This window comes from Pelophylax lessonae (genome assembly GCF_965119305.1).
Source record: "Pelophylax lessonae genome assembly, chromosome: 3".
NCBI classification, from domain to species: domain Eukaryota; kingdom Metazoa; phylum Chordata; class Amphibia; order Anura; family Ranidae; genus Pelophylax; species Pelophylax lessonae.
Genome location: NC_138770.1, coordinates 604,612,242 through 604,638,088, shown reverse-complemented (window position 1 = coordinate 604,638,088; position 25,847 = coordinate 604,612,242). Strand labels below are relative to the sequence as shown.

The 25,847-nt window shown below is 43.5% G+C and overlaps 1 protein-coding gene across 1 annotated transcript; it reads right to left on the bottom strand.

Moving 5' to 3' along the window:
* Positions 1–231: 231 nt before the first annotated feature.
* SDE2 (SDE2 telomere maintenance homolog) lies at positions 232–25,308 on the bottom strand. The gene is made up of 7 exons (XM_082252472.1): positions 25,143–25,308; positions 21,076–21,193; positions 17,109–17,220; positions 14,087–14,256; positions 11,136–11,244; positions 3,171–3,600; positions 232–545 (listed from the first exon to the last, which is right to left on the bottom strand). The coding sequence occupies exons 1-7, from the start codon at positions 25,254–25,256 to the stop codon at positions 330–332; spliced, it is 1,269 nt and encodes a 422-aa protein (XP_082108598.1). The 5' UTR covers positions 25,257–25,308; the 3' UTR covers positions 232–329.
* Positions 25,309–25,847: the final 539 nt, after the last annotated feature.

The following is a 25,847-nucleotide window of genomic DNA, read 5'->3' as shown; positions in this document are numbered from 1 at the left end:
ATAATGAGTGCGCAAAAAAAAAAAAAAATCCTTGCAAAGAACATTGATTACCCAGATAGGATCTCCCCCCCCCCCCCCCATTAGCAACAGCAACGGGCTCTTGCCCTTAATAAAAAAATAAAAAAAAACACATTTAAATGAAAATGTACAAAGTTTTATTTAAAACAAATACAGATAATGGCTTTCATACATACAGACTTAGACCTTAACAGTGACTTTTCCCAGAAGCCTTATGAGCCCAAGTGCACCCCACTTCTGTTGTGGCAACAATCTGTGTCCCATTGCCCCCAGTTGTCTTCAACCCAATCCACAGAGACCTTCTTAATGCTTTATTTTTTCTTTGCTTTGGCTGGTTTGGCAAAAAGAGCCAGGTCTATCTGTTCTCTGGAAAGTCCACGCACAGAGAATAGTCTGGCTGCACGCTCCTGTAAAGTCCCACCACACTTCAGACCCAGCGCTATCAGTTCCGTCTTCAACTTGTCAAGACCCAGAGCCTCTAGTTGTACAGCAGAGGAGAATGACATGAGGTCAAAGGAAGCAGAGTCCTACAGAAAAAAAAAAGGAAATAACCATTAAGTAACGGTAACATGTTCTCGGTCTCCATAAAGTGGACCTGTCAGGCTATAATTACAAACCTGAAACAGTAACCAGTTTAGATTTCCTAAGGTGGAGTAAATTCTGTAAAAAAAGAGCTGAGCAAGCACTGCTACGCACCTCACTTTCTAGTTTTCTGACACTTTCCAGCCTTCACAGAATTCAAGATTCAATGCTCTGGAGAAGAGGGGCATGTTACTCTATAGAGTATATTTATGAGGAAGACTTCTTAAAGAGGATCCTGTAAAGTCTGAACATAGGAGCATGTTTTTTTTTTCCTGTGCAGGCTCTAAAGCTGCCATCCTGCTTTTATTTATTTATTTATTTTTTAGGGTCACTGACTAGGAACAAGCATTAAGGACACGAGTCAGATTCGATTTGCAGTGTGCTTATACCAGGTCACTATAGTGCAGTGTTAATTTTGGCAGCAAATTTCAATTTAGTTTTAGTCTTAGGACTAAAATGGCATTTTAGTCCCATTTTAGTCTTCTGCAAGTGTTTTAGTTTTAGTCGTATTTAGTCGACTAAAACTACAGTATATTTTAGTCGACTAAAACGTCCTACATATTAGTCGACTAAAACTAATTTTAGTCGACTAAAACTCATATTAGTCATCTATAATCAAATGGGTGTAGTTCAATTGTAATTTGTAATGCATTATTTAAGCATTTCTCTACAATTTCCAAACTCATTATATACTACTGCTGGTCCTGGAGTGAAAAATCTAATATGTTATTTATGGTACTAAGCTTTGAGCATGCACCAGTGTTAATTTTGGCAGCAAATTTCGATTTAGTTTTAGTTATAGTCTTTTGACTAAAATGCCATTTTAGTTTTAGTCGTATTTTAGTCTTAAGACTAAAATGCCCTTTTAGTTTTAGTCGTATTTTAGTCATCTGAATTGTGTTAGTCGACGAAAACGTTTTAGTCGGTTTTAGTCGACGAAATGAACACTGCTATAGTGAAGGTATTTTTTTATTGTGTAGTATTGACCCTGTGTGATTTTGTAAAATTACTTGGATAACAAGCACCTGTGAAACATTGTAAATACTTATTTCCTGCTTTCGGTTTGTGATCAATGTCTGATCAAACATCTGTTGGGAAACCAACACTTCTGGGGATGTTATTCTCCTGGGTTCCCCACAGCTCTCGCTAGTTTCTCATGCAATCCAAAGGGTCCCAAACACCCAGCATGTTCAGTTTACTCGCATCTCCTCCATTTCACATCTTAGGAGCGACTACTTTATCCCACAGTGCAACAAACATCTTCAGAAGTGTCATCTCTACATTATGAAATTATAGCAGGCAATGTATCTAAGCAGTCACTTGTTCCAACTTCCTGGTAAAGGTACATGCCCTTTAAAGCTGAATTTCAGCTTTTGATACACTTTTCATAGTTTGTTTAGGTACAAACAAACTAAGTACCTACCTAACATGTGAGGCCGCTGGATGTGCTGTATAAACTGTATGTAGCTGAGGCCACGTACAGCATATTCCACTGTGTTCCAGGTTCGAGCAGAGACATCCTGTCTCATACCCCAGAACAGAATAGTCTCTCTGATCAGTGCTCAGCCATTCAGAGAACACAATATATTCTAGCGATGAATACAAAGCTTCCTCTTACTGGCTAAGTCAGAGAGGTGGGCTGATGAGGTCACAACCTCTGACTCAGCCAATCAGAGGATGCTTTGTATTTACTGCTAGAATACATTGTTCTCTCTAAATGGCTGAACGCCGATCAGACCATTGTATTCCAGGTATGAGCCAGTAAGTCTCTGCTCGAACCTGGAATACAGTGCGGTATGCTGTACGTAGCCTAAGACCTAAAAAAACATACAATTTATATTGCACATCCACAGGTCTCACATGTGGGACACAGCCTAAAGGGCCATACACACTAAGATTTTCTGAAGACTTTTTCCTTCAGATTTACCTTTTCTATGTAGTGCAAGGGCCTGCCAGATTGCATACAAATTGAAAGTGTTTAGGTTTGACCTCATATTATATGGTTTTGGTAAATCGAAAGGAAAAAGTCTTCAGAAAATCTTATAGTGTGTATGGCCCATAAGGCCTCTTGCACACGATACTCCTATTTGAGCATCTCGCAGCTTGAAAAAGCTCCGTACAGCTTTGTTTGTTTTCTGAGCTAAAATACAGCCCATTAATTGTTATGTGCCTGTGCACACAGGCGCGTAAACAAGCACTGTGTATTCTTCAGTAAGAACAAAATGGAAAAATCTGCATTTTTGGTCAGTAATTTAAGCCTCAATGCACGCATGAATACGTGCAAATACATACCAAAAAAACGTCTGGAAATAGTAGATGCTCAAACAGGAGTATCGTGTGTAAGAGGCCTAAGTTGGCCCAAACAAATTATGTGAAGTCTATCAAAAGCTGGAATTCAGCTTTGATAAAATTTCCCCCCCGAGGGGCACACAGGTGGTAAGTTCACTTTAAAGTAGAACTCTAGGCATTTAAAATGTAAAACGTTGCTGGGAAGGGTTTTACTTTACCAGTTTGTTTTTCACTAATAGTGTTGAAGAAAAACCTCTAGCACTATAATGGGGTTTACTTACCATGCCAGGGGACTCCTTTGGTGGGTCAGGGGTGAAGGTCGGTTTCACGAGTTCTGGCATAGCCTCTGAACGTTCTGCCTGGTCAGAATCAGAGACTGACTGCCCTTTATCTATGGCCTCTTCAGAAAGTTCTATCTGGCCAGGGTCAGAGACTGGCTGTCCTTTGTGTGCAGCCTCGACAACTTCTGTCTGGCCAGAATCAGAAACTAACGGTTCATGGCCTGTAGCCTCTTCGTCAAGGTTGATGTGGTTGCTTGGCTCTGGACTCTGCTGTGTGGTTATCGAGGTGGATGAGGAACACTGTGCCTGTTCATCAGAATCGCTGTCAAAGCTGTGCACTTGCTGCTCTTCACTTTGAGAAGATGCCGATGTGCTGGGAGATTCTGAGTCACTGTCAGAGCTTGAAACTTCCAACCCTTCCACTCCAGTCCTGAGATTAAAAAACAAAAAATGTTACACCATAGGACATGCCAAGAAAACTTGAAACTTTATACCAAAGGACCTGCAGCCTCTAGGAATTAACTTCTATGCTAAAAGATGTAAAATATGACACTAATTTACCACCAATGTGTTGAAATTTTCACCATCTGGAATGTTACCAACTCACACCCTGGAGTTACACAGCAGGCACTTTACATGAGGATTGGTTACAATTTTGGGCAGACACCAGCTCCCTCCAGTGGCTGCATCTGTTATTACACAACCATGTGGATATTTAATTTCATACTAGATGCCTTGCTACTTCTTTCTTCCAGCTATAGATTCTGGCCCTGTTCCCACCCACTTTGCAATTATGCGAGTTCTTCCTTTTCTTGTTGCGTTTTACTGTACATAAAATAAAAAAAAAATAAAGCCATGGGTGAAGTGGGATTCACGTAGGTGAAGCAGGTGTGCAGATCCAGGAATTCAAACCAGATATTTCACTAGTTGAATCACAAGGAAATAAAAAAAAAAAAAGTGACACTGCCATTGAGGTCCTTGTCCACACACTTCCTGTTATACCGTGACAACATTGTCCTTGACTCCAGTTGCGTTGTCACCCTGTCAAATGAGCCTCCGATCAAGACTAAAATGATGTTAGGCAAAGGTGATGTAAACTACCCGAATGACAGTTACCGTCTATCATACTCCACTGCTGTTTTTAAAATACTGTTTTTTATATCCTTTGCTGCATAACATGCTGCCAGTCTTACAGCCATTTCCTGTATGCATTCCCCTTAGCAATGACGGCTTGGCATTTCTTGGGGCAAGTTTCCTGATGGTGAGACAAGTGGACTAGGTGTGTGCAGTGTGCATTGATACAACTGTTTGTAGCCGTCTCTATTGGAAGCCAGTGTGACAGGTTAACACAGAAGAGCAAATGAGAGACTGAGACAGTGTTGTCACCGTATAACCGGAAAGGAAGATATTCATGTCAGGATCACCAAGTATTAGTCATCATACAGGGAACATTGTGCCATTATCACAAATGTGTTTATGATTACTATATATGTGGCTCTACATGTCCAGTCAGACACACAGCCGCAGCTTGGCCCCATTACCTCTTCCTTCAATGGCTCATTGACTACTGTGATTGACAGCAGCGGGTACCAATGGCTACTGCTGCTGTCTCAGCCAATGAGGAGAGGCGTCCCAGAAGAGCTGAGCCTCTTGTTCACATCTCTGGATCACACTGGGGCTCAGGTAAGTATTGGGGGGGGGGGCTGTTGCACAGAGGTGGTTTATCTTTATGTATAGAATGCATAAGGGTAAATAACCTTGAGCCTTTACAAACAAATTAAAGGAGTTTTTTTTTTTTAAAAACTTAATGCATTCTTTGCATTAGGATAAAAAAAAAAAAAAAAAACCTGTGTGCAGCAGCCCCCCTAATACTTACCTGAGCCCCATTTCAATCCAGTGATGTCCACAAATGTCTCGGCTGTCCGGGACTCTCCCTCCTGATTGGCACTGCTGCTGTCTCAGCCATTGTCTCCCTCTGCGGTCAATCAAACTCGATGAGGAGAGAGGGGGAAAGGGGCTGAACCATGGCTCCCTGTCTGAATGGATACACGGAGCTGCAGCTCGGCTCAGGTGCCACCATAGCAAGCTGCTTGCTCTGGGGGCACTCAACAGGGAGAGGCCAGGAGTTCCAGCCAGAAACCCGAGAAGGGGAGGATCTGGGCTGCCTTGTGCAAAACCAACTGCACATAGTAGGCAAGTATAACATGTTATTTTATGAGATAACTAGATTTTTTACTTACCGTAAAACACTTTTCTCTGAAATTCATTGACAGACGGAGCTCCATATAATTCTTGACCATTGGGTTATGCTGCCCCCTAAAGGAGTAGAACACTAGGCAAGAAAAATCTTTACCGTGCCTATGGGGCCGTCCCTGCAGGCATAACCCCACACTCTGCTATAGGCTTCAGTTTCATTGCAAGCAGTGTTTAGGAGGAAAAACCCCCCAACCCACTCAAGATAGAGGGGCGGGTGCTGTTCTGTCAATGAACTTCAGAGAAAAGGATTTTACGGCGAGTCAAAAATCCAGTTCTCTATCGTTCATTGACAGACGCAGCTCCATAGAATGACCATTGGGACGAACCAAATCAGTATTTGCATGAATGGTGGGAAAACAATTCAGAAAAAGAACGCAATTCCCAAAAAGGCTAAAAAAAACAAAAAACAAAAAAGAAAACAACACAACTTTACTCAACCAGTGAGCATGGAGCTCAACCAGGAACAACTGGAGCTCAACAGCAACAAACACTCTCAAAGAGACTTAAGTCTCTTTTAAACAGCAGCCTGTAAAACTATGCAGCCAAAAGAAGCATCCGAGGATGCCAACACATCTACTTTATAGAATTTTGAGAACGTGTGCACAGACGACCAAGTTGCCGTCTTGCAAACTTGAATCACTACCCCCCATGGCGAAAAGCCCAAGAAGCACTCAGCGCCCAAGTAGAATGCGCCTTCACAGGGAAAGGTGGAACCTGACCCTACAGTGAATAAGCCTGTACCACCGTCTGCCTGATCCATCTGGAAAAGAAGAAAGGACTGATTAGGTCGAAGTACCACTTTATCTCTGTGGATCACCAGATAAAGGTGAACAGCAGGATAGTGCCGCCAATTCAGATACTCTGCAAGCAAAAGTAATAGCCACCAAAAAGGCTACCTTCTGTAACAGTAAGCAGAGGAATATCCCTAAAGTTCTCAAAGGTAGGTTTTTGAAGGACAGTACCCAAGGCCAACCGCTTTTCAACCCCTCTGGAGAAAGGCCAAAATCCTAGCCACTGAAAAAAAGCGAGGATGCACCTTCAGCGATTCACATCATGAGATGTACGATTTCCTGAGACAGCAGATCTTCCCTGAGAGGAAGTCTCCAAGGAGCATCGGCGACCAACCTTACCAGATTTGCGTACCAAGACCGGTGAGGCCAGTCTGGGGCCAACAGAATGACCAGAATACTTTCCACCTCTATTGTGCGCAGAATCCTCAGCAGGAGCTTCAGCAGAGGGAATGCATAAATCAGTCGATACTGACTCCAAAGAGCCACCAGAGTGTGTGGCGTCGGCCAGAGGATCCGGAGACCTGGCCTCTGAACCTTCTTGTTGAGTCGAGAGGCTAACCTTAGGTCGATGTCGGGTGTCCCCCCACCAGACAGATAGCAGGTGAAACACCTCCGGGTGCAGGGACCATTCCCCCTGATCCAACACCTGACGACTCAGGTAATCAGCCTGCCAGTTTTTCCACTCCTGGGATATGCACAGCGGAAAGGGCTGGAAGACAATTTTCTGCCCATTTCAGGATCTTGGCCGCCAGGGCACTCTTGATTGACGTAAGCCACAGCCATGGCATTTTCCGATTGAAGCCGAACTGGACAACCCTGCAGACGATTCGTCCAGTGACTCAGGCAAAGCTTTATTGCTCCAAGTTCCAGAATATTGATCGGCAGTCTGGACTCCTCCATGGTCAAGGACCCCCGGACACAGGCTTCCCAAGCACTCCTTCCCAGCCGGACAGGCTGGAATCCGTGGTTACCACTGTCCAAAACAATGAAAGGAAGGAAGGAAGGAAGGATTTGCCCTGGCTTAATGCCAACAAGCAAAGCCACCACAGAAGAGCACTCCTTGTGCTATGACTCAACCGAATCAGTGTCCAAGGATTTCGGATCTTTGTTCCACTTGACAAGAATTTCCCTTTGTGTGTGGAACTGAGCAAACGTAACCGCCTCGAAGGTCGACACCATCAGACCTAATGCTCACATGCAAGTCCACAGATAGGAAAGATTGCTGGAGAACAGCAGGCAAAATCGCCTTCTGCAACTTTTGCAGCTCTCCCGGGGAAAGAAACACCCTCACCGAAGCTGAGTCCAGAGTCAGACCCAGATAATCCAGCTTTTAAGAGGGGACCAGAGCAGATTTTTTTAAATTGATGTTCCAACCAAACTCTTGCAGAGTCCATACAGTGACTGACAAGTCGCCCAACAGGACTGAATGAGAGTCTGCTCTTAAGAGGAGATCGTCCAGGTACCCCAGTCCCACAATCTCCCGCTGTCACAGTAATGCCAATACCGGTAACGCCACAATATGATAATGTTCCTCTCCTTCAGTAAAGCAAAGAAAACGCTGGTGTCTAGCATAAATAGGGATGTTCAGATTTGCGTCCTCGATATTGAGAGAGGCCAAAAAGTCCCCTTGGTGTAGGAGCACCACTACCGGGCAAATGGACTCCATTCTAAACCTCTGTACCCGCATATAGCGATTCAGAGCCTTAAGGTCCAGAATTGGACGCACTTTCCCTTCTTTTCTGGGAACAGTAAACAGGTTTGAATAAAACCCTTGAAAGCGTTTGAGAGGGAATTGGCACAACCACCCTTTGCGACAGCAGATCTTGTACTGCCTCTCGTAGATCCCTTAACCGATCTGAAGATAGCCGTAGATTGGATGGGAAGAATCTGTCCGATGGTCAGGACCTGAATTTGATCTTTTAACCCGATCGGAGCAGCTCGTGGGCCCATTTGTCCTGAATCAAGGAGGTCCATGGTTCCGGACAGGAAAACGAAGACGTCCATTCACCCCAGATATGGGGGAGGGCGTCCCTTCATGCAGACGGAGATTTGTCCACAGATCTGGAGGGGCCTGTTCTGGGCTTACCTGACCAGGTCTTTTGGAATCCCCAGATGACCTAAGTGGCATAGGTCCTTTCTCCTGCATGCCAAAGGCACAAAGGGGCCGCCTGTGTGCTGAAAAATAAAACTGGCTTTTTGTAAGAACTTACCATAAAATCCTTTTCCCTTGAGTCCATTGACAGAAGCAGCTCTCATACTTCTTAGCCATTGGGTTATGCTGCCCCCTGCAGCAGTAGTACTAGGCAGGAAAAAAGCAAATCACCACGCCCACAAGGCTGTCCCTATAGGCATAACCCCACACCCCCTGCTCTAGTAAAAAACTGTTTCATTGCAAGCAGTGAAAGAGGATCCAAAACCATCCCCATATCAGAGGGGCGGGTGCTGCGTCTGTCAATGGACTCAAGAGAAGGATTTTACTGTAAGTTCTTACAAAAATCCTGTTTTGTCTATCGTCCATTGACAAAACACAGCTCTCATACTTCTTAGACATTGGGACGTCCCAAAGCAGTGTAGGCATGAGGGGTGGGGAGAACACAACCAGATAGTAAACGTAAACTCCAAAGGCTAAACTTAGCCAACTAGGTAACAAGGAGCTCAACCAGGAACAGGAGCTCACCCATGAAAGAAAAAACCCCTAAAGAGAAGTCAATGATTCTCTTCAGGATTCTTGAACCATTTGGACGTCACAAAGCAGTGCCAAACATGAGTGATGGGACAGCAAAAAAAAAAAAAAATCCAAGGCTAAACAATAGCCAACCAGGTAACAGGAGCTCAACAAAAAACAACTGGAGCCTACCTGAACAATATACCCCCAAAGAAGGAACAAACCCTCTAAACAGCAGCCTGCAAAACCTTGCGGCCAAAGGAAGCATCCGCAGATGCCAGCAAATCTACCTTGTAGAATTTTGTAAAAGTATGCAGGGACAACCAAGTCGCCGCCTTACACACTTGAGTAACAGAGGCCTGATGATGAAAAGCCCAAGCACTACTCAGAGCTCTGGTCGAACGTGCTGTCACAGGGAAAGGAGGAACCTAAATCCTTCAATGATTAAGCCTGTACAACGGTCTGCCTAATCCACCTGGATATAGTCGCAGTAGACACAGCCAAACCCTCGGCCCAATCTGGCCATATTAGGCGATCCGTCGGCATCCGCCAGTCAGCTCAGTCAGGCACTGTAGACAGCTGTCCCAGTCACTAACTCTCAGTGGGCCGGGAACTTGCTCAAAGACCCCTATGTGCGATCCGGATAGCCCGGTAAGCAACAACCGCATCCATCCCCCCCTTACTGGAGCAAGTGGCAAAGCCAGCTCCTACCTAATCTGGGAGGGGGTAGGGGCCAAAAGACCATTGTGACTCTTAGAGGGGCTGGGGGAATAGAAGGGAACCTGGGGGCCGACCATCCCAAGGAGGGGCTCACGTCCACACCGAGACCGCAAAAGCTGACGGGCAAGGGGTACGCTGCGGCCAAACCTAATAAGTGAATAAGCACGCTGTTGGTCGTGTGAAACGCATCTACCATTTTCATTCTGTTGTACCTTGTATCCAGATGTGTACAATAAATCTTTGCTGCTATCAAGACTGTTTGGTCTGCGGCCACTTTCTCTTCATGTTCTTGTTATCCGGTGGCGAACCAAGGTCCAGCACCCACGGCTGATTGTGGATATAGATCTACTTGAGCGGTGTACATCTTTTCTGGCCAAACCAGGTCGTGTGCGTCCCGACGTGGTTTTTCACTCACAGGCCAGCCCGCGTACATTGGGGCTCTTTCGTGGCGAGACCTAGCGCTGGGCTTTAACCTGCACACGCTCGCTGGCCGGGCTGGTAGACCTTAAAGATCTAGCATATGCAGTCTAGGCCGGCGGTTGATTGCAGTTCTCTCAGGAACAAAACTAGCTAAAAAAATAAATTTTAAACTAAGGTTCCCTTTAAAATAACCCTTTAAAATAAAAAAAAGGCAAGCCAAGACTGAAGTCCCAATCGGGAACTAGGTCCTACTCCTAAACTAGACAGAAACAAACTGAAGCCCATAGCAGATTGAGAGGGTGTAGTATCGGCCCCATAGACGTGGTAAAGCTTTTTCCTGCCTAGTGTTCTACTGTTGTAGGGGGCAGCATAACCCAATGGTCAAGAATTATATGGAGCGGCGTTTATCAATGAACGATAGAGAAAAAAAAAAAAAACCAAAAGAACCTTTACAATCATCAAGAGTTTGCAAAGTTACACCCTTATTTAGGATTATGCTACTATAATGCAGCTGTGTGCATCGCTACGATCCCTCACTGTGACAGTGGGCAGGGGGATCTTCTCCACAATTTAAAAAATGAGCAGCACACAGCTACGTCTTCAGTTAAAGGTCCAGTGCATTAATGACTGAACTACAAGTCCTGTCTTTCATCGCAGTAGAAAGCTTGTAGTTCTCAATGAGCTGCGAGAGTGCTGGTGAGCACTACCTTCAAATCAGTAACTGTCGGTCCATAAAAGAGGTACAGGCAGACAGCTATATTAAGTGTCTGCAGGATCCTGGCATTAAACCTGCAATCTGCTGATTGTGGGTGCAATACATTACAGGCTGAAGTGAAAAAAAAAATGTATTTTTTTCCCCCCCCATGAAAAATTAGATGCATTTATTTTTTTTAATTTACAAAAAAGGTATATAAATATATCTTTAAATATGCGTTATCTACAACATGTAGATCTGTACAGTTTATGCCACATACCCTTGAAATTGTGCACTTGAAAGGAGGGTCCTCCAATTCATACAGGAGGTGTTTTCCCCAAGAGACCAGGAGATGTTTTTTTTTTATCAAGTGTTTACCAACTTTTTTTTTTTTTTAAATGGTCGATAACTGGGCTTACCATAAGAATTTCCTGCTGGATTTTCCTTTGCCACTTGGTGACTTTTTCCTACGTTTGCAACAGTCACTTGACTCTGGAGAAACCACTGTACTTGAAGAAGCTTGCAGACCTAGTAAAAAGAAACCTCAGTCCAATAAACATATTTAGCTACAACTGCAGATAAAGTAACTATGCACATGACCAAAACAGGCTTTCACCTACAAAGGGTGCAACATTTTGCACAGTTTCCAATGGTATTTACCAAGCTTACCAAAGCAACTAATTTAAATGTCAGGTAGCTAGTAAAAATCAATGTATATTAAAAAGGGAATGTACACCAATAACTTCATGACCACTCACCTAATATTAAGTAGGTCCTTCTTTTTCAGCCAAAACAGACCTGACCCACTAAGGCATGGATTCTACGAGACCACTGAATGTATGCTGCTGTGAGGTGAGGCCTTCATGGTTCAGGTTTGTTTTCCCAGCACACCCCACAGACGCTCGATCGGACTGAGATCTGAAGACTTGGGTCCAGTTAACGGTATGGGAAACCCATGTTCCGCGCACGTTTCCTGCACCTCCTCCAAATCGCACTGCACTTGGGATCTGCAGTGAGTGTCAGTGCAATTTTAAACGACCCCTCAAATGCAGGTCGCATGAGCAGTGCATCCATTTGCACCAGATCGCATGATAAAGAATTACCATGCAATCTGATTGCTCTGCATTTTGTAAAGTAGTCCATGAACTACTTTTGCAGTGTTCCAGCGCAATTTCAGTCCATTTAAACGGATAGGCTGAAATCGCACTGCACCCTAATCAAATGTGAATCGCACAGGAACACACAGAGTTCCTGTGCAATTCATGGTGTGATCAGTTAACAACTCAAATTCATTGCTATGTTCTTGAAACCATCATTGAACCATTTTTGCAGTGTGGAAGGACACATTATCCTGCTATAAGAGGCCACTGCCATCAGGGAATTCTGTTTCCATGATGGGATGTACTTGATCAGTAACAATGTTTAGGTAGATGATGTGTGTCAAGTAACATCCATTCGAATGGCAGAACAGAAGGTTTCCCAGCAGAACATTGCCCAAAGGGTCACACTGCCTCTGCTAGCTTGTCCTCTTCCCATACTGCACCCTGGTGCCATCTCTTCCCCCAGGTAAGCGACACACAAGCATCAAGCCATCCAAATAATGTAAACACATGAATTCATCATACTAGGCCACCTTCTTCCATTTCTGATACTCACATGCCCATTGTAGACGCTTTTGGCTGTGGATATGGGTCACCAGTCACCCTGAATGGTCTATGTAGCCCCATATACAAACTGCGAAGCCCATTTTTTTCTGCTTTTAAACACTTGCCGACCGCCGTAAGTACATATACTGCGGCGGTCAGCCCCTCACAGGCAAAGTGACGTATATATACGTCACTAGCCTGTGAGGCTCTGGGGAGCAAGCGCGCGCCGCCGGAGGCGCGGTCATGCAGCCCCCCCCGCGCGTGTGACCGGCAGACCCGATGTCCGCCGGTCACTCGGCGATCGTCGGTGCAGAGGGAGAAAGGCAGGCGGCTGATGTAAACACGCCGCCTGTCATTCTCCCCTGTGTATAAACAGTGATCATACGGTTCTACTATGTAGGACCGTTGATCACTGTTTCTAAAGCTCAAGCCACAGCCAATCACAGTTAGAATCACGCCCCTAGGGACACACACCACCCCTCCCTCAAATAAAGTTAACCCCTTCCCTGCCAGTGTAATTTTACAGTAGAACTGATTACTGTAGAAATGTCACTGGTAACCCCAAAGTGTCAAAAATGTCAGTCAAGGGTCCGATCTGTCCGCCGCAATGTCGCAGTACAGAGCAAAAAAAAAAAAAAAAAAAAAAAAAAAACACACAACAAAAATCTTTCTCTTGGTTAGTAAACGCGATAACTTTTGCGCAAACCAATCAAAATACACTTTTTGCGATTTTTTTTTTACCAAAACATATGTAGCATAAAACAAATTGACCGAAAATGTTAAAAAAACTTTGATTTTTACTTTTTGGGGGGGAATTTCATATAAAAAAAAAATGTGAAAAATATTGTTATTTTTGCAAAATTGACGCTCTTTTTTTGTTTATAGCGCATGATAAAAAAAAAAAAAAAAAAAAACGCACAGGTGATCAAATACCACCAAAAGAAAGCTCTGTTTGTGGGGGAAAAAAAAGGACGTCAAATTCGTTTAGGTACAACGTCGCACGGCCGCGCAATTGTCCGTTAAAGTCACGCAGTGCCGAATCGCAAAATACCCCCTGGTCAGGAAGGGGGTAAAATCTTCCGGGGCTTAAGTGGTTAAACACATCAACTTCATGGACAACATGTTTAGTGGCTGCCTAATATATCCCAATAACTTTTGTATGCCATTGTAATGAAATAATCAATATTATTCACTTAACCTGTCAGTGGTGAGAGAAATGATGGCGGATCATTGCATAGTCCAAAGTTTTTTGAAACATTTATTTTTTTTCTCAAACCTACAATTTAGCAGACCTGCTGAAAATGTTCTCTGTATGGTCAATATCTTTTCTCAGAGCCCAGGCCTAGCAGCCAATCGCAGAGCCTGAGTACTGGCACATGTCTGGTGGAGTGCCATCATCACTCCATGCCTGCATGGTGGAAAATTGCTTTTGAGGCAAAGGAATTTCAGACTGCTTCAACCCTACTTAGGTTGTTTCCCAAGCTGGGTATTAAACAAGGAGGCAGTCAATGTAGCTGCTACTCTACCACATGTAGTACTACAAAAATATGGAAGAGCTAACAAAAAAAAAGTGAAAGTCACAAAAAATACAGAGGTAAAAAATGCAAGAAAAAAAAAATAAAAGTCTTCATGCTTGTCAGCCTTTTTAATCAGTCAGACCAATATAAACCATATCTATTTTGAGATCACTGCATTTTCCAGAAAACTGCATCGAACACTCTCACCTTTAATGACAGAGTCCTCTAGCCTCTCAGACATGTCGCTGCGCTGTTGGTGATAGTCTGGGTCAGTGAAGTAGTGTTTTGGTTCTTCCAGTTTACGTTTAAGTTTTTCTAGGCGCCTCTGTTCCTTCTCTGCTTCACGCTCTGCTTGTTGCTTGATCCATTCAGCCATCCTATTAAGAAAAAAAAAGGACTTTAAAATAAGACAGCCTCCTGTTTTTAACTCTCTGCCTTCAGTAACCTCTCACAACTGTGTTTTCCTTAAGAACCTTTAATGTAGAACTCCCAAACCACTACGCAGGTGGGGTGGGGGATTTACGCTCTGACCATAGCAGTAAAAGATGTTGCCCTAGGGCAGGGGTGGGGACCCTTTTTTCTGCCAAGGGCCATTTGGGTATTTATAAAATCATTTGGGGGCCATACAAAATTATCAACTTAAAAATCTGCCTGTTATATTTGGTCAAACATTTAATTAACTCACCCCTAATGTGATGGCTGCAACTGCTTCGCTTTGGTGAGGTGTGTGATGTTAGCTGGTATTAAATTATGTTGCTACTCGCAACTGGTTTTCCAGGTTTGAGTCGGTTAGTCTGGAGCGCAGTCGACTCTTTGTTGTGGTGGTAAGTTTTGAAAAGAACTGCTGGCGGGTACAGCTGGCTGGTACTGCTGGCGGGTACAGCTGGCTGGTACTGCTCGTGGGTACAGCTGGCTGGTACTGCTCGTGGGTACAGCTGGCTGGTACTGCTCGTGGGTACAGCTGGCTGGTACTGCTCGTGGGTACAGCTGGCTGGTACTGCTCGTGGGTACAGCTGGCTGGTACTGCTCGTGGGTACAGCTGGCTGGTACTGCTCGTGGGTACAGCTGGCTGGTACTGCTCGTGGGTACAGCTGGCTGGTACTGCTGTGTGTGCTGCTAGCGGGAAATGCTGGAGGAAGAGGCGATGTTTCCTGTATTGGTCACAGGCGGAGTGCATTTGATATCACTCCACCTGTGACTCAGACTGTCAGAACTGAGCCGAAACTATACAGGAAGCATCGGCTCCATTCTGACAGATCAGCTGAGAGACACAGACTCAGCTGCACGGGGGGCCAGACCAAATGACTTTGAGGGCCGCATACGGCCCCCCGGCCATAGGTTCCCTACCCCTGCCCTAGGGCCTAGGCTTTTCAGGTACTAGACAGCAGTAACTGCCTCAAATCTGTAGTTTGTGGTATACCATTTGAAAGGGACCCTATAACATATCCAGCTTCCTGCAAACTAGAATGATGAAAACACAGTAATAAGCAGAATCTAGGACTCTTTTCATGAGTTTGATAAGATCTGGGGTTCCTGGCAATTCTTCCTCAACTCTGTCTTGATTGCTCCATGAGTAATCGTTGTGGGTGGTTGTTGTAGGGGGGGGGGGGGGGAGGTCTTCTGGCTAACTTCAATAAATTGTCCTCTGCTGAATCTGGTGGTTTCCAATCTTCTTATTGCAATTCATTTTTTTTTTATTCTCTTATGCCTGTCTACAAACCACTGCTTGTTAGGGAAAGGGGGTGGGGAAGAAGGGGGAGGGGATGGTTCAGCTTGTGTGTTTTGTATGGTAATAACTTATGGACCTCTCCTTTTGTAAATACGAGTTGCCTGATATGCTGATCTTTTTGCTTTACCCGGAATCACTGTCAAGAACAAATATGCAGGCATGAACTTTAATGCAGTATCGAACCTTCAGCAATTTTAGTTTACCATACTGGGAATAAAAAAAAGAATTCGCTAGTAAACAATTTGTTTGTTTAATTTCCTAACCCAGCACTTGCACTTCACAACTTAAAATGCTGCTGCTGGCTCCTGCTCTTTCAGTGCCACTTCTCTAAACTTCTGTTTTTTTACAGGAGTGAATTACCAGTGGATAACGCAGTTTTAAGCCAGGGAGGAGCAGGGGAGTGCCTTGCCCCTCCCAGGCTATAAGGCCGTGTATTTCCATTGTTACACACAGTGTAGGGAGACAATTCTTGTCCTGCATGCAAGAGTGGTTCCATAAGGTGCAACAAGAGAAAGGAGCCACCCTAAAAAAAAGAAAACTTGAGGCTGTGGTCATGCATAAGTTTAAAAGGACAATAAAATGTGCATCTTTTTGCAGGTAAAAAAATTTGCATTTACTATTATTTTTTAACTCTGCAGCCTGTAAGGCTTTGCACCTGTGATCAGCAGATCACCGATGCATTGCCAGGATCCTGCAAACACTCAGCACACTGTCTGCCTGCATCTCGGGATAGGGGCAGGCAGGTACTAAATGACAGGAATAATCAATGGAATACGAGAGAGCTCGAAGTGCATTGAAAACCACAAGCCACCAGCCAACTGTAGTTTTAGTTTATTCACAGAGCTCCCAATGAATTACGTGGCCGTTGAACTTATCCTTCAAACTGGGCCATTGGCAAGGATTAAAAGATAAAGCAACGACATACACGGTACGTGATTAAATCACCTACTGAAAAAAAAAAAGAAAAAAACTTAACAGTTTATTACTTTATGTTACTCTTAAACCACTCTAGCCAATGAGCCACCATTAAAAAAAACCAACCACACTGACAGAAATCATTCCGATCTGTCACATGGGGCATCAAGAACCCTCTATAAGCTAAACCCAGCAACTTGGCTTATACGGGGCTTTCCTATCACTCTAGGCATGTGAACGGATAGGAAGGAAAGGGATGCTGCCATTGCTAAACTCATTCTGAAAATACTATTTGATTGCCTGTCATATTGACTCTCTGCCTTCAGAACTCCTTTACCCTCTCTATAAATACATTCACTCCCAACACACAAAGGTTCGTTTTTGCATTGCATGGGCAATATTAAGCTGAACTGCAATGCAGATTCCAGTTTTGTTACACTTTACCTCTTTGAGGGTGCTGAAATAAGCATCTTAATACAGAGCCGGAATGTATTCTGTAATCCAGGAATGGTACAAAAAAAAATACTGAATTCATTCATTCAGTTCATAATACATGATTATAACCAGCAAGAATTTGCGACTTACGCTTTTTCGTGGTTAACATCTCTCAGTCGTCTTCCACTGAGATCACGACAGGCCTCTCGGTTTGTGGTCTTCTCAATTTGAGCACCCAGTGCCCTAAGCATGGAACCGAAACCTAGAAATAGAGTATACACCAGTTATATTCCCCTTTTATACATTCGTGCTCAGAACCACAAACCAAACAAGAAAAAAAAAAAAAAAACCATTCAACATTTCCATAATTTCTGGGGAAAACAAAAAAAAAAAAAAAAAAAAAACACACACCACAACAAAAAATAAATGCAGTAGTGGGGGCACTCGATAGGAGGGAGGGGCCAGGAGCAGCAACGAAGGACCCTAGAAGAGGGGGATCCGGGCTGCTCTGTGCAAATCCAACTGCACAGAGGAAGCATAAAAACGTTTAAAAAAAAAAAAAAAAAATAATAACTGTAAGGCCCATCTCTGAGATTACATAAAATTCCCACAATGTATGCAATCCCAGGAAACGGGGATTTTTGGTGATTTTACCATCTGGTAATGGGGAGAAGTCCCCTTCACTTCCTGTCCCATAGTCAAAACAGGAAGTGAGGGAAGAGAGTCACCATAATCCTCATAGCTGGCATCCCTACTGGAGGATTTCTGTTCTGGTGACAACCCAAAATGTGAACCTTTTTTTAACCTTCACTCTTGGTAAAACCGGTAAATAGAGAAGGTGAATCTCCCTAAAGGGGCAAAGAAAGCAATTAAACCTGACAAGGATTCTAATCCCTATATAATCTATCCAATCTTTTCTATTAAAAAATAAATTATAGATAGAGATATATATATATATATATATATATATATAGAGAGTATATACACAAACAGACACTTTATAATTTTGCTCAGTGTGTGTGTGTGTGTGTGTAACACTTGTTTTGCCCCCATTTTTCATGAGCTGAACTCAAAGACCTAAGAATGGGGATTCATTGGTGAAGAGAACACCTCTTCAAAGTGCCAGACGCCATTGAATGTGAGCATTCAAGTCGGTTACGACGATGAACTGCAGTCAGGTTGAGCCCCCGATAAGGATGACGAACATGCAGATGAGTTTCTCCGAGACGGTTTCTGACAGTTTGTGAAGAAATTCTTTGGTTATGCAAACTGATTGTTGCAGCAGCTGTCCCGGTGGCTGGTCCCAGACGATCTTGGAGGTGAAGATGCTGGATGTGGAGGCCCTGGGCTGGTGTGGTCACACGTGGTTTGCGGTTGTAAGGCTGGTTGGATGTACTGCCAAATTCTCAGAAACGCCTTTGGAGACGGCTTATGGTAAATAAATGAACACTTAATTCACAAGCAAAAGCTCTGGCGGACATTTCTCCAGTCAGCATGCAAATTGCACACTCCCTCAAAACTTGCAACATCTGTGGCATTGTGCTGTGTGATAAAACTGCACATTTTAGAGTGGCCTTTTATTGTGGTAATTGTGCGGTAATCATGCTGTCTAATCAGCATCTTGATATGCCACACCTGTGAGGTGGATGGATTATGGCGGCAAAGGAGAAGTGCTCACTAACACAGATTTATGATCAATATTTGAGAGAAATAGGCCTTTTGTGTACATAGAAAAAAAAAAAAAAAAAAAAAAAAGTCTAAGATCTTTGAGTTCAGCTCATGAAAAATGGAGCAAAAACAAGTGTTGAGTTTGTAATTCTATAATTTTGCTCATATATATATATATATATATATATATATATACACATATATATATACACATACATATATATATACACATACACAAAAATTTGAATATCATCAAAAAGTAAAAAACACAGAGTCATAGAATACATGAAGATAAAAAAAAAAAAACAAAAAAAAAAAACCTTCAGCTTTTACAACCAATTTAATTTTGTAAAGCACTGTGCAAACTGTTGGCACTATAAAAATCTTGTATAATAATAATAATAATCCCATGCAATACTGCTGAACCGGCATAAGTAATATGTCACCTGCCTTGCTGTGCAGTGTAGCAGATGTGTATAAACCACGCAGAATTACAGGTCTTTAGGCATGTTGAACAGTAAACACATTAAGGCTCCATGTACACGGGACGTTGTTAAAAGTCCCTTTGAATGCTGGAATTTTTAGGACGTTTGAAACGTCCGTTCGGTCGCGTTTGTACCCGCGTTTAGCGGCGTTTGCGTTTAGAAGCGTTCCTAGAGGTCAAAAAAAATTATTCCCCTTTAAAATGGAAAAACGCAAACGCTAAACGCGGGTCATCGCGTTCGGACGCGTTTGAAACGCCGGGAAACACACGTTCGAACGCAAATAATTGCGTTCTAAAAAAAGTCCCTGAACGCAACTGCCTGCAAATGACTGTAAACGACCTGGTGTACATGGACAGATAAGATAAAATGTAGATGGGTTCAGGGGCTTCTGAAAAAAACGCCCAACAGCTCCTAAACGGCCATTTCCAGCGTTCCGTGTACATGGAGCCTTATACTGTGCATTTAGCCGTGTGTCTGAAGCTCTGCTTTTATTTCTCTAGCAGGCAGTAACAGATAACCTGACTGGATATAAAGGCCATAATGCAAATCCCAAACAATTAAAAGGATAAGTCCACCCAAACACTAAAATCCCTACATCTATAGATCTCCACGATCTAACACGAACCCATCTAGCCCTATAAAGAAGAAATCCATATACTTACCTTTTTTTGAAGCCGATCCAACCTGATGCCACACTGATCTGTTAGCCGTGGCTTCACTGTGGAGGCAGGAGCAGAGGACAAAGCTGACAATGGAAGCCCCAGAGTGTCTATGGGTGACGTCAATTCCCATTCCTGTCACAGTCGTCGGCTATGTCCTCTGCAGAGCTTGCGCCGCTGGAGATAGAGTCGGATCGGCTTCAGAAAAAGGTATGTATACTGATTTCTTCTTTACAGGGCCAGATAGGTTAGTGTTAGATCATGGCAATCTATAGATGCAGGGATATTAAATTTAGGGTGGACTTATCCTTTAAGAGATACAACACAACCTTCATTATAATCCAGATTAAAGGCTCGCACACACAATAAGAAAATCGATCCTTCGTATGGTGCTTTTGAAAGCCAAATCCGACTTTTCAGACATCAAAAACTGAAGGTGCATGCTATAGAATTTTTATCGTATGTGAACGGTCAGATTTTCATTAAGGCCCCTTCACACAGGCGGACCGTTCAGATCCGCCTGTTCATTTGTTTTTGGCGGATCTCAACGGTCCCCCCATGCATTCCTATGGGGCGTCGGATGTCAGTGGAGACATGTCCGCTGACATCCGACCCGATCCGTCAAATCTGGAAAGCTGAGAAAAACGGAATCCGTCCCAATGGACGGATAGTATGAAAGGGGCCTTAATAAGTACAGTTTTCAATTGGAAAAAAAAAAAAAAATGGTAAGAGCAACACTACGCATGCCCACAACCGAAAGAATACATACAAAACAATTCAACATATGACATCACTTCTGAAGTTGTATTCTGCTGTACAAAAATTTTCATATGTCGAGTACCCTCTTCACTTTCGATACGAGACTAGCACTCAACAAAAGAGGGACGAATATTTGTTCGATAATCTGATCGTGTATACGAGGCTTCAGGGTGTTTGGACATATGTCGTTATCCTCTTGCTGCCAGCTGTATACATATACTGTATATGACAGCACAGAGATGGCTTTTTGTCTGGGCTGCCACATATACGAGACACTGGTTTGTGCTGGGAGCATGCTCTATCGTGACCACACTTTCATAGACCGCTCCCAGCCACACAATGAAGAGCAGAAGCTGGTAGGACTGACTCCTGATCCACATTATCACTGTGAGAGCCAGTCACAGTGATCACATCATTGGGAAGCCTAAGTAACGTCTGTGGCATTGGGAGCTCTTATTGAGCCAGCAATAAGGGGTTAAGATTTGATGATTTTCTTGGCAGTGTAGATAAGACTTTCCAGTAACTTCTAAGGCTTCACAAACATACCTCCTTTTCCTCCACAGAGTCGTGGCTCCACACTGTAAGTGAATCCATTCTGCAACGCTTCATCTCTGCTAACTCTTCGCCCATTACAGGTCACATAAAAATCACAGCAAGATATTCCCTGAAAAGAAGACAAAAACAACCATCAAATTACACAAAATATTTATTTTTTTAAAGAGACTCTGTTACCAACTTAACACAAAAAACAAGCATTTAACTAATTTGCTACATTTTCCTTTCCATTACCAATGATTTTATTTACTGGTGTAGTGTTTGAATTTACTCAAAAATCTGACTGCTCCAGAAAGTGTCAATCACCTAAAACAGCCCCCTCTCACCTTGCACGCCATAGCCCTCTCCTTTTCTGGGACTTTCTAAATTATGTGATGTGCTGGCCCAGCTCCAATGCACCTCCCACATAACCGAATACTTGGCTGTCAGGGGATGAACGAAGAGTTCACTGTGTTATTCAAGTGCCGAGTCCGCTGACATGACATATAAAATGGTGCGTTCTCTGCTGTCTATCCTAAAGGCACAATGTAAACAATGCAGAGCGCCATCCTGACAGCAGCAATGTGATGGATATTCTCTCCCTGCAAAGCAGGAAAACAAAATCCATCACATCCTTTAGTAAAAGCAGCACACTGTACACAAAAACACCGATTATGCACACATTTAACCCCTTCCAAGCCAGTGTCATTAGTACCGTTACTGTGCATATTCTTAGCACTAATCACTGTGTGAGTGTCACTGGATCCCACAAAGTATCCAATAGTGTGCAGTACTGCTATAATTTGCTGATTGCCACTATTACTAGTAAAAGATTATAATGAATTTTAATTATATATATATATATATATATATATATATATATATATATATATATATATATATATATACATACATACACACACACACACACATATATACATACACACCATAGTTTGTAGACGCTATAACTTTTGTGCAAACCAATCAATATATGCTTATTGGGATTTTCACTACCAAAAACACGTAGCAGAATACATATTGGCCTAAATCGATGAAGAAATTTAATTTTTTATTGAATAGGTTTTATAGCAGAAAGTAAAAAATATATATATATTTTTTTTTTCAAAACTGTCAAATGTTTTATGTTTATAATGCAAAAAATAACCCAGTGGTGATCAAATACTACCAAAAGAAAGTTTTTTTTTTTTTTTTGTATAGCGTTGCATGACCACGCAATTGTCAGCCAAAGAGAAGTTCCAGATGTTTTTGAGTTTATTAAAAGTCAGCAACTACTAAAAGTTTATCTGCTGACTTAATAATCACACATTCACCTGTCCCAGGATCCAGCCCCCCTGAAGCCTCGCTCCTCTCTCTCTCTGCGGCGCTGGCATCACTAGTGTGGGCACCTAGCTATGATATCTTGCGGCTTCACAGCCGGGTGCACACTGGGCATGCTCGAGTCGCGCTGTGCGTCGTGAATGGCATGACATGTCTCAGAAGATTGCAGGGAGGGAGGGGGAGAGGAGAAAATTCCACTCAAGCCGCCTAGGTGGCCTGCGTGGAAGTGGGTACCTGTCAAATCAAGGTAAAACAACCGCCCCCCCCCACAAAAAAAAAAAAAAAATGACATGCCAAGGAGTCTTTAAAGCGGAAGCTCCACTTTCGGGTAGAACTCCAATTTATAGTAACACAGTGCGGGGGCAGCAGTAACAGGTTACACCCTGAATACAGGTAATATGTTATAAAATATAAACGTATTCTTTAACATATTTACACATTTCAAAAAACACAAACTAGAAGTAAAAAGATAAAAAAAAACATCACTTTACGCCATCTGTAAATTGCTTTGCACTGCTTTGTATCAGAATTATAATTTTAGTGTCATTTTACCACTTCCCCCTTCATGACCAGAACATTTTTTGCTATTCAGCACTGCAATACTTTAAAGTGTTACTAAACCCAGATCCTGCATTCACTATATCTGTTCTCCTACAGTACACAGAACATGGAAATACAATTATTTCAGTAATATAAACTGATGAATACCTTTTTTCATCAGTTGTATATAGCAATTAGAGCAATCGTGTGACTTTTATCAGTGACTGCTGGTGGAACTAGTTTTCATTTCTCCCATGATTGTCCTATCAGGCTTCAAAACCCTTGATTCGCTGTCTGAACATATCTAGACAGTGCCGATTGGCCCTGTGCTGATCACATGCACCCTCTGATGGAAAAAAAAAAAATATATCACATATATCTTAAAAAGTGTGTATTAATTATTTTGTTCGAAAGGGTCTACAAACTATGGTATGGTTTGCAGGGATTTTCTCTCACTTCCTGGTTTTCCTGTTTTGGTAATTGGACAGGAAGTGAAGGAAAATCTCTCCAATGGGACACTGATAGTGAAAAATTATCTGACAGGGGTTATAACCCTCTTATTCTAACCAAAATTAAATAAAAAAAAGGGTTTTTCCTTTAGTTCTACTTTACTTAAAGAGTAACACATTTCTTTTCCCTGCAAAGTAAATGCATCGCATACTAGCAGATTATGTGACACTTACCTGCAACGAAGCCCGCGTTGTCCCTGCTGCCGGGCGCATCCATCTTCACCCGGTTTTATGGACTCCAGCTGTATTACTGGCCAGAGCCGCATGACATCACTCCCACGCATGCACGTGGGAGCCGCCACTCACGGCACAGAGCTCTGAAGAAATGGCACATGCGCCAAGGACGTCATCGGCTGCATGAAATGTAAATATCTCCTAAACGGTACATGTTTAGGAGATATTTACAGTACCTATAGGTAAGCCTTATCATAGGCTTACCTATAGGTAAAAGTCATTAACCACCGGCCACTGTACAAATACGGCCAGGTGGGAGTCTCGTCCTTCTGATCGGACGTTCCGGAACGTCCTTCAGAAGGAGCGAGCTCGTGCCGCAGTGCCGCAATCTCAATGTGCCTGTGTCCCTCGGACACCGAGCAACAGGTTTTGGCAGGAGGGCCCTGTGATTGGCCCTCCTGATCACATGACGGCTGTGTCCAATCACAGCCGCCATGTAATGTAAATACAGCCGTTATAATGACGATTTGGTGCCTGCCAGGGCATCAGTGAGTTTTTCTAATTACTCACTGATCACAGGGGGGGTCTGTGCTGGTAATCAGAACATTGATTACCAGTGCAGCCCGGGGGGGGGGGGGGGGGTGCCACTAGAGCCACCAGGGATGTCCACCATGACCACCAGGGATGCCCACCATGGCCACCAGGGATTGCAATCAGAGCTCAGAGAGCCTGCCAGTGGTGCCCTCCCTATCAGTGCTGCCCACCAATGCCATCTATCAGTGCTGCCCACCAGTGCCCATTGCCATCCACCAGTGCCCATTATTGCCCACCAGTGCCACCCCATCAGGGCAGGAAAAAACGTGTTTACAAAATTTTATAACATAAAACAAAAAGGTTTTTTTTTTTTTTTCAAACTTGTCGGTCTTTTTTTATTTGTGCACCAAAAAAGAAAGAACCTTGCGGTGATCAAATACCACCAAAAGAAAGCTCTATCTGTGGGGAAAAAAACGACACAAATTTGGTTTAGGTGCAGCGTTGCATGACCACGCAATTGTCGTTCAAAATGCAACAGCGCTAAAAGCTGAAAATTGGCCTGGGCAGGAAGGGGGTGAAAGTGCCCGGTATTGAGGTAGTTAAGTGGGTTTACACCCTCTTCAATGACAAAGTTATTTCTAAATAAATGAGTGCAGAAGTGTAAAGACTGCTCTGTTCCTGGGAGGATGAAGAGGTGTGAGAGGGGGAAGTGGTGAGAACTCCATGCAACACTATCCTGTGCACAGGGTGACAACGCTGCAGTGTGAGCTCAATGTGGAATGAAAGGCGTTGCCAACATTATAAAGGAAGAAGGAAATGATCGCCTTCCTGGCAGGATCCATCTGTAATACAACTAGATCACACAGAGACCCCAGAAAGCCTGCTGCTGCTGTGTTATTCAGTGACTCCATCATACACCCCCCTGGAGCTCCTTGTACATTACCTGCCCTAGCCCCGCGGTAATAGGAACACGCAGACACTTACCGGGACGCTGCAGGGAAGAAGCTCCCTCACGGTGGATCCCTGTGGCAGCTCCGCCTGGCACAGCCGCCCATTCCCCGGGTCTCTCCGCCACACCTGCACTACAGACACCTCCATCTTACCCTTCCCTGATCACAGGCGCAGCCACAGCGTCATGCGGCCGCAGCACGTCTACCAGGCGGGAGCTCACGCAAGACCTTAATGTCTTCCCACAGCCGCCATCTTTGTTGAGGTAAAGCCAAAGACGGGCTTGGCTTTCACAATGTCAGAGAATTTTCTAGAAAATGTCGCCTGCCCTCAACAGAAAACAAGGCCGAGTCAACCTCCTAAATAAACTGGTGCCTAAAGTTTTCTTAACAGCAATTTGATTGTTTAGTCTTAAAAAGCAATGATGTCATTGGTAAAACGATTTTTTTGAGGTAGTGAAATGCTAAATTAATCTGGCGTTTCGTATCGCATTCTATTTCGATATGAAACGGAGTTAGTTTGCCCAAAACAAAGATGACCGATATGAGGCAGCAGAGGGCGTGAGGTTATGTGTATATTGCTGTGATTGGTGGTTCGTGTTGATGGGCGGTGCTGGGAATTGTTGACGTAGATTTGGCAGCAGCTGGGAGCTCCTTCCTCCTTCAGGGATTTGTTAGAGCTGCATGGACCTCCATGCTCTGCTGAGACTGAAGAGAACCTGTCATGAATGGCCTTATGTCA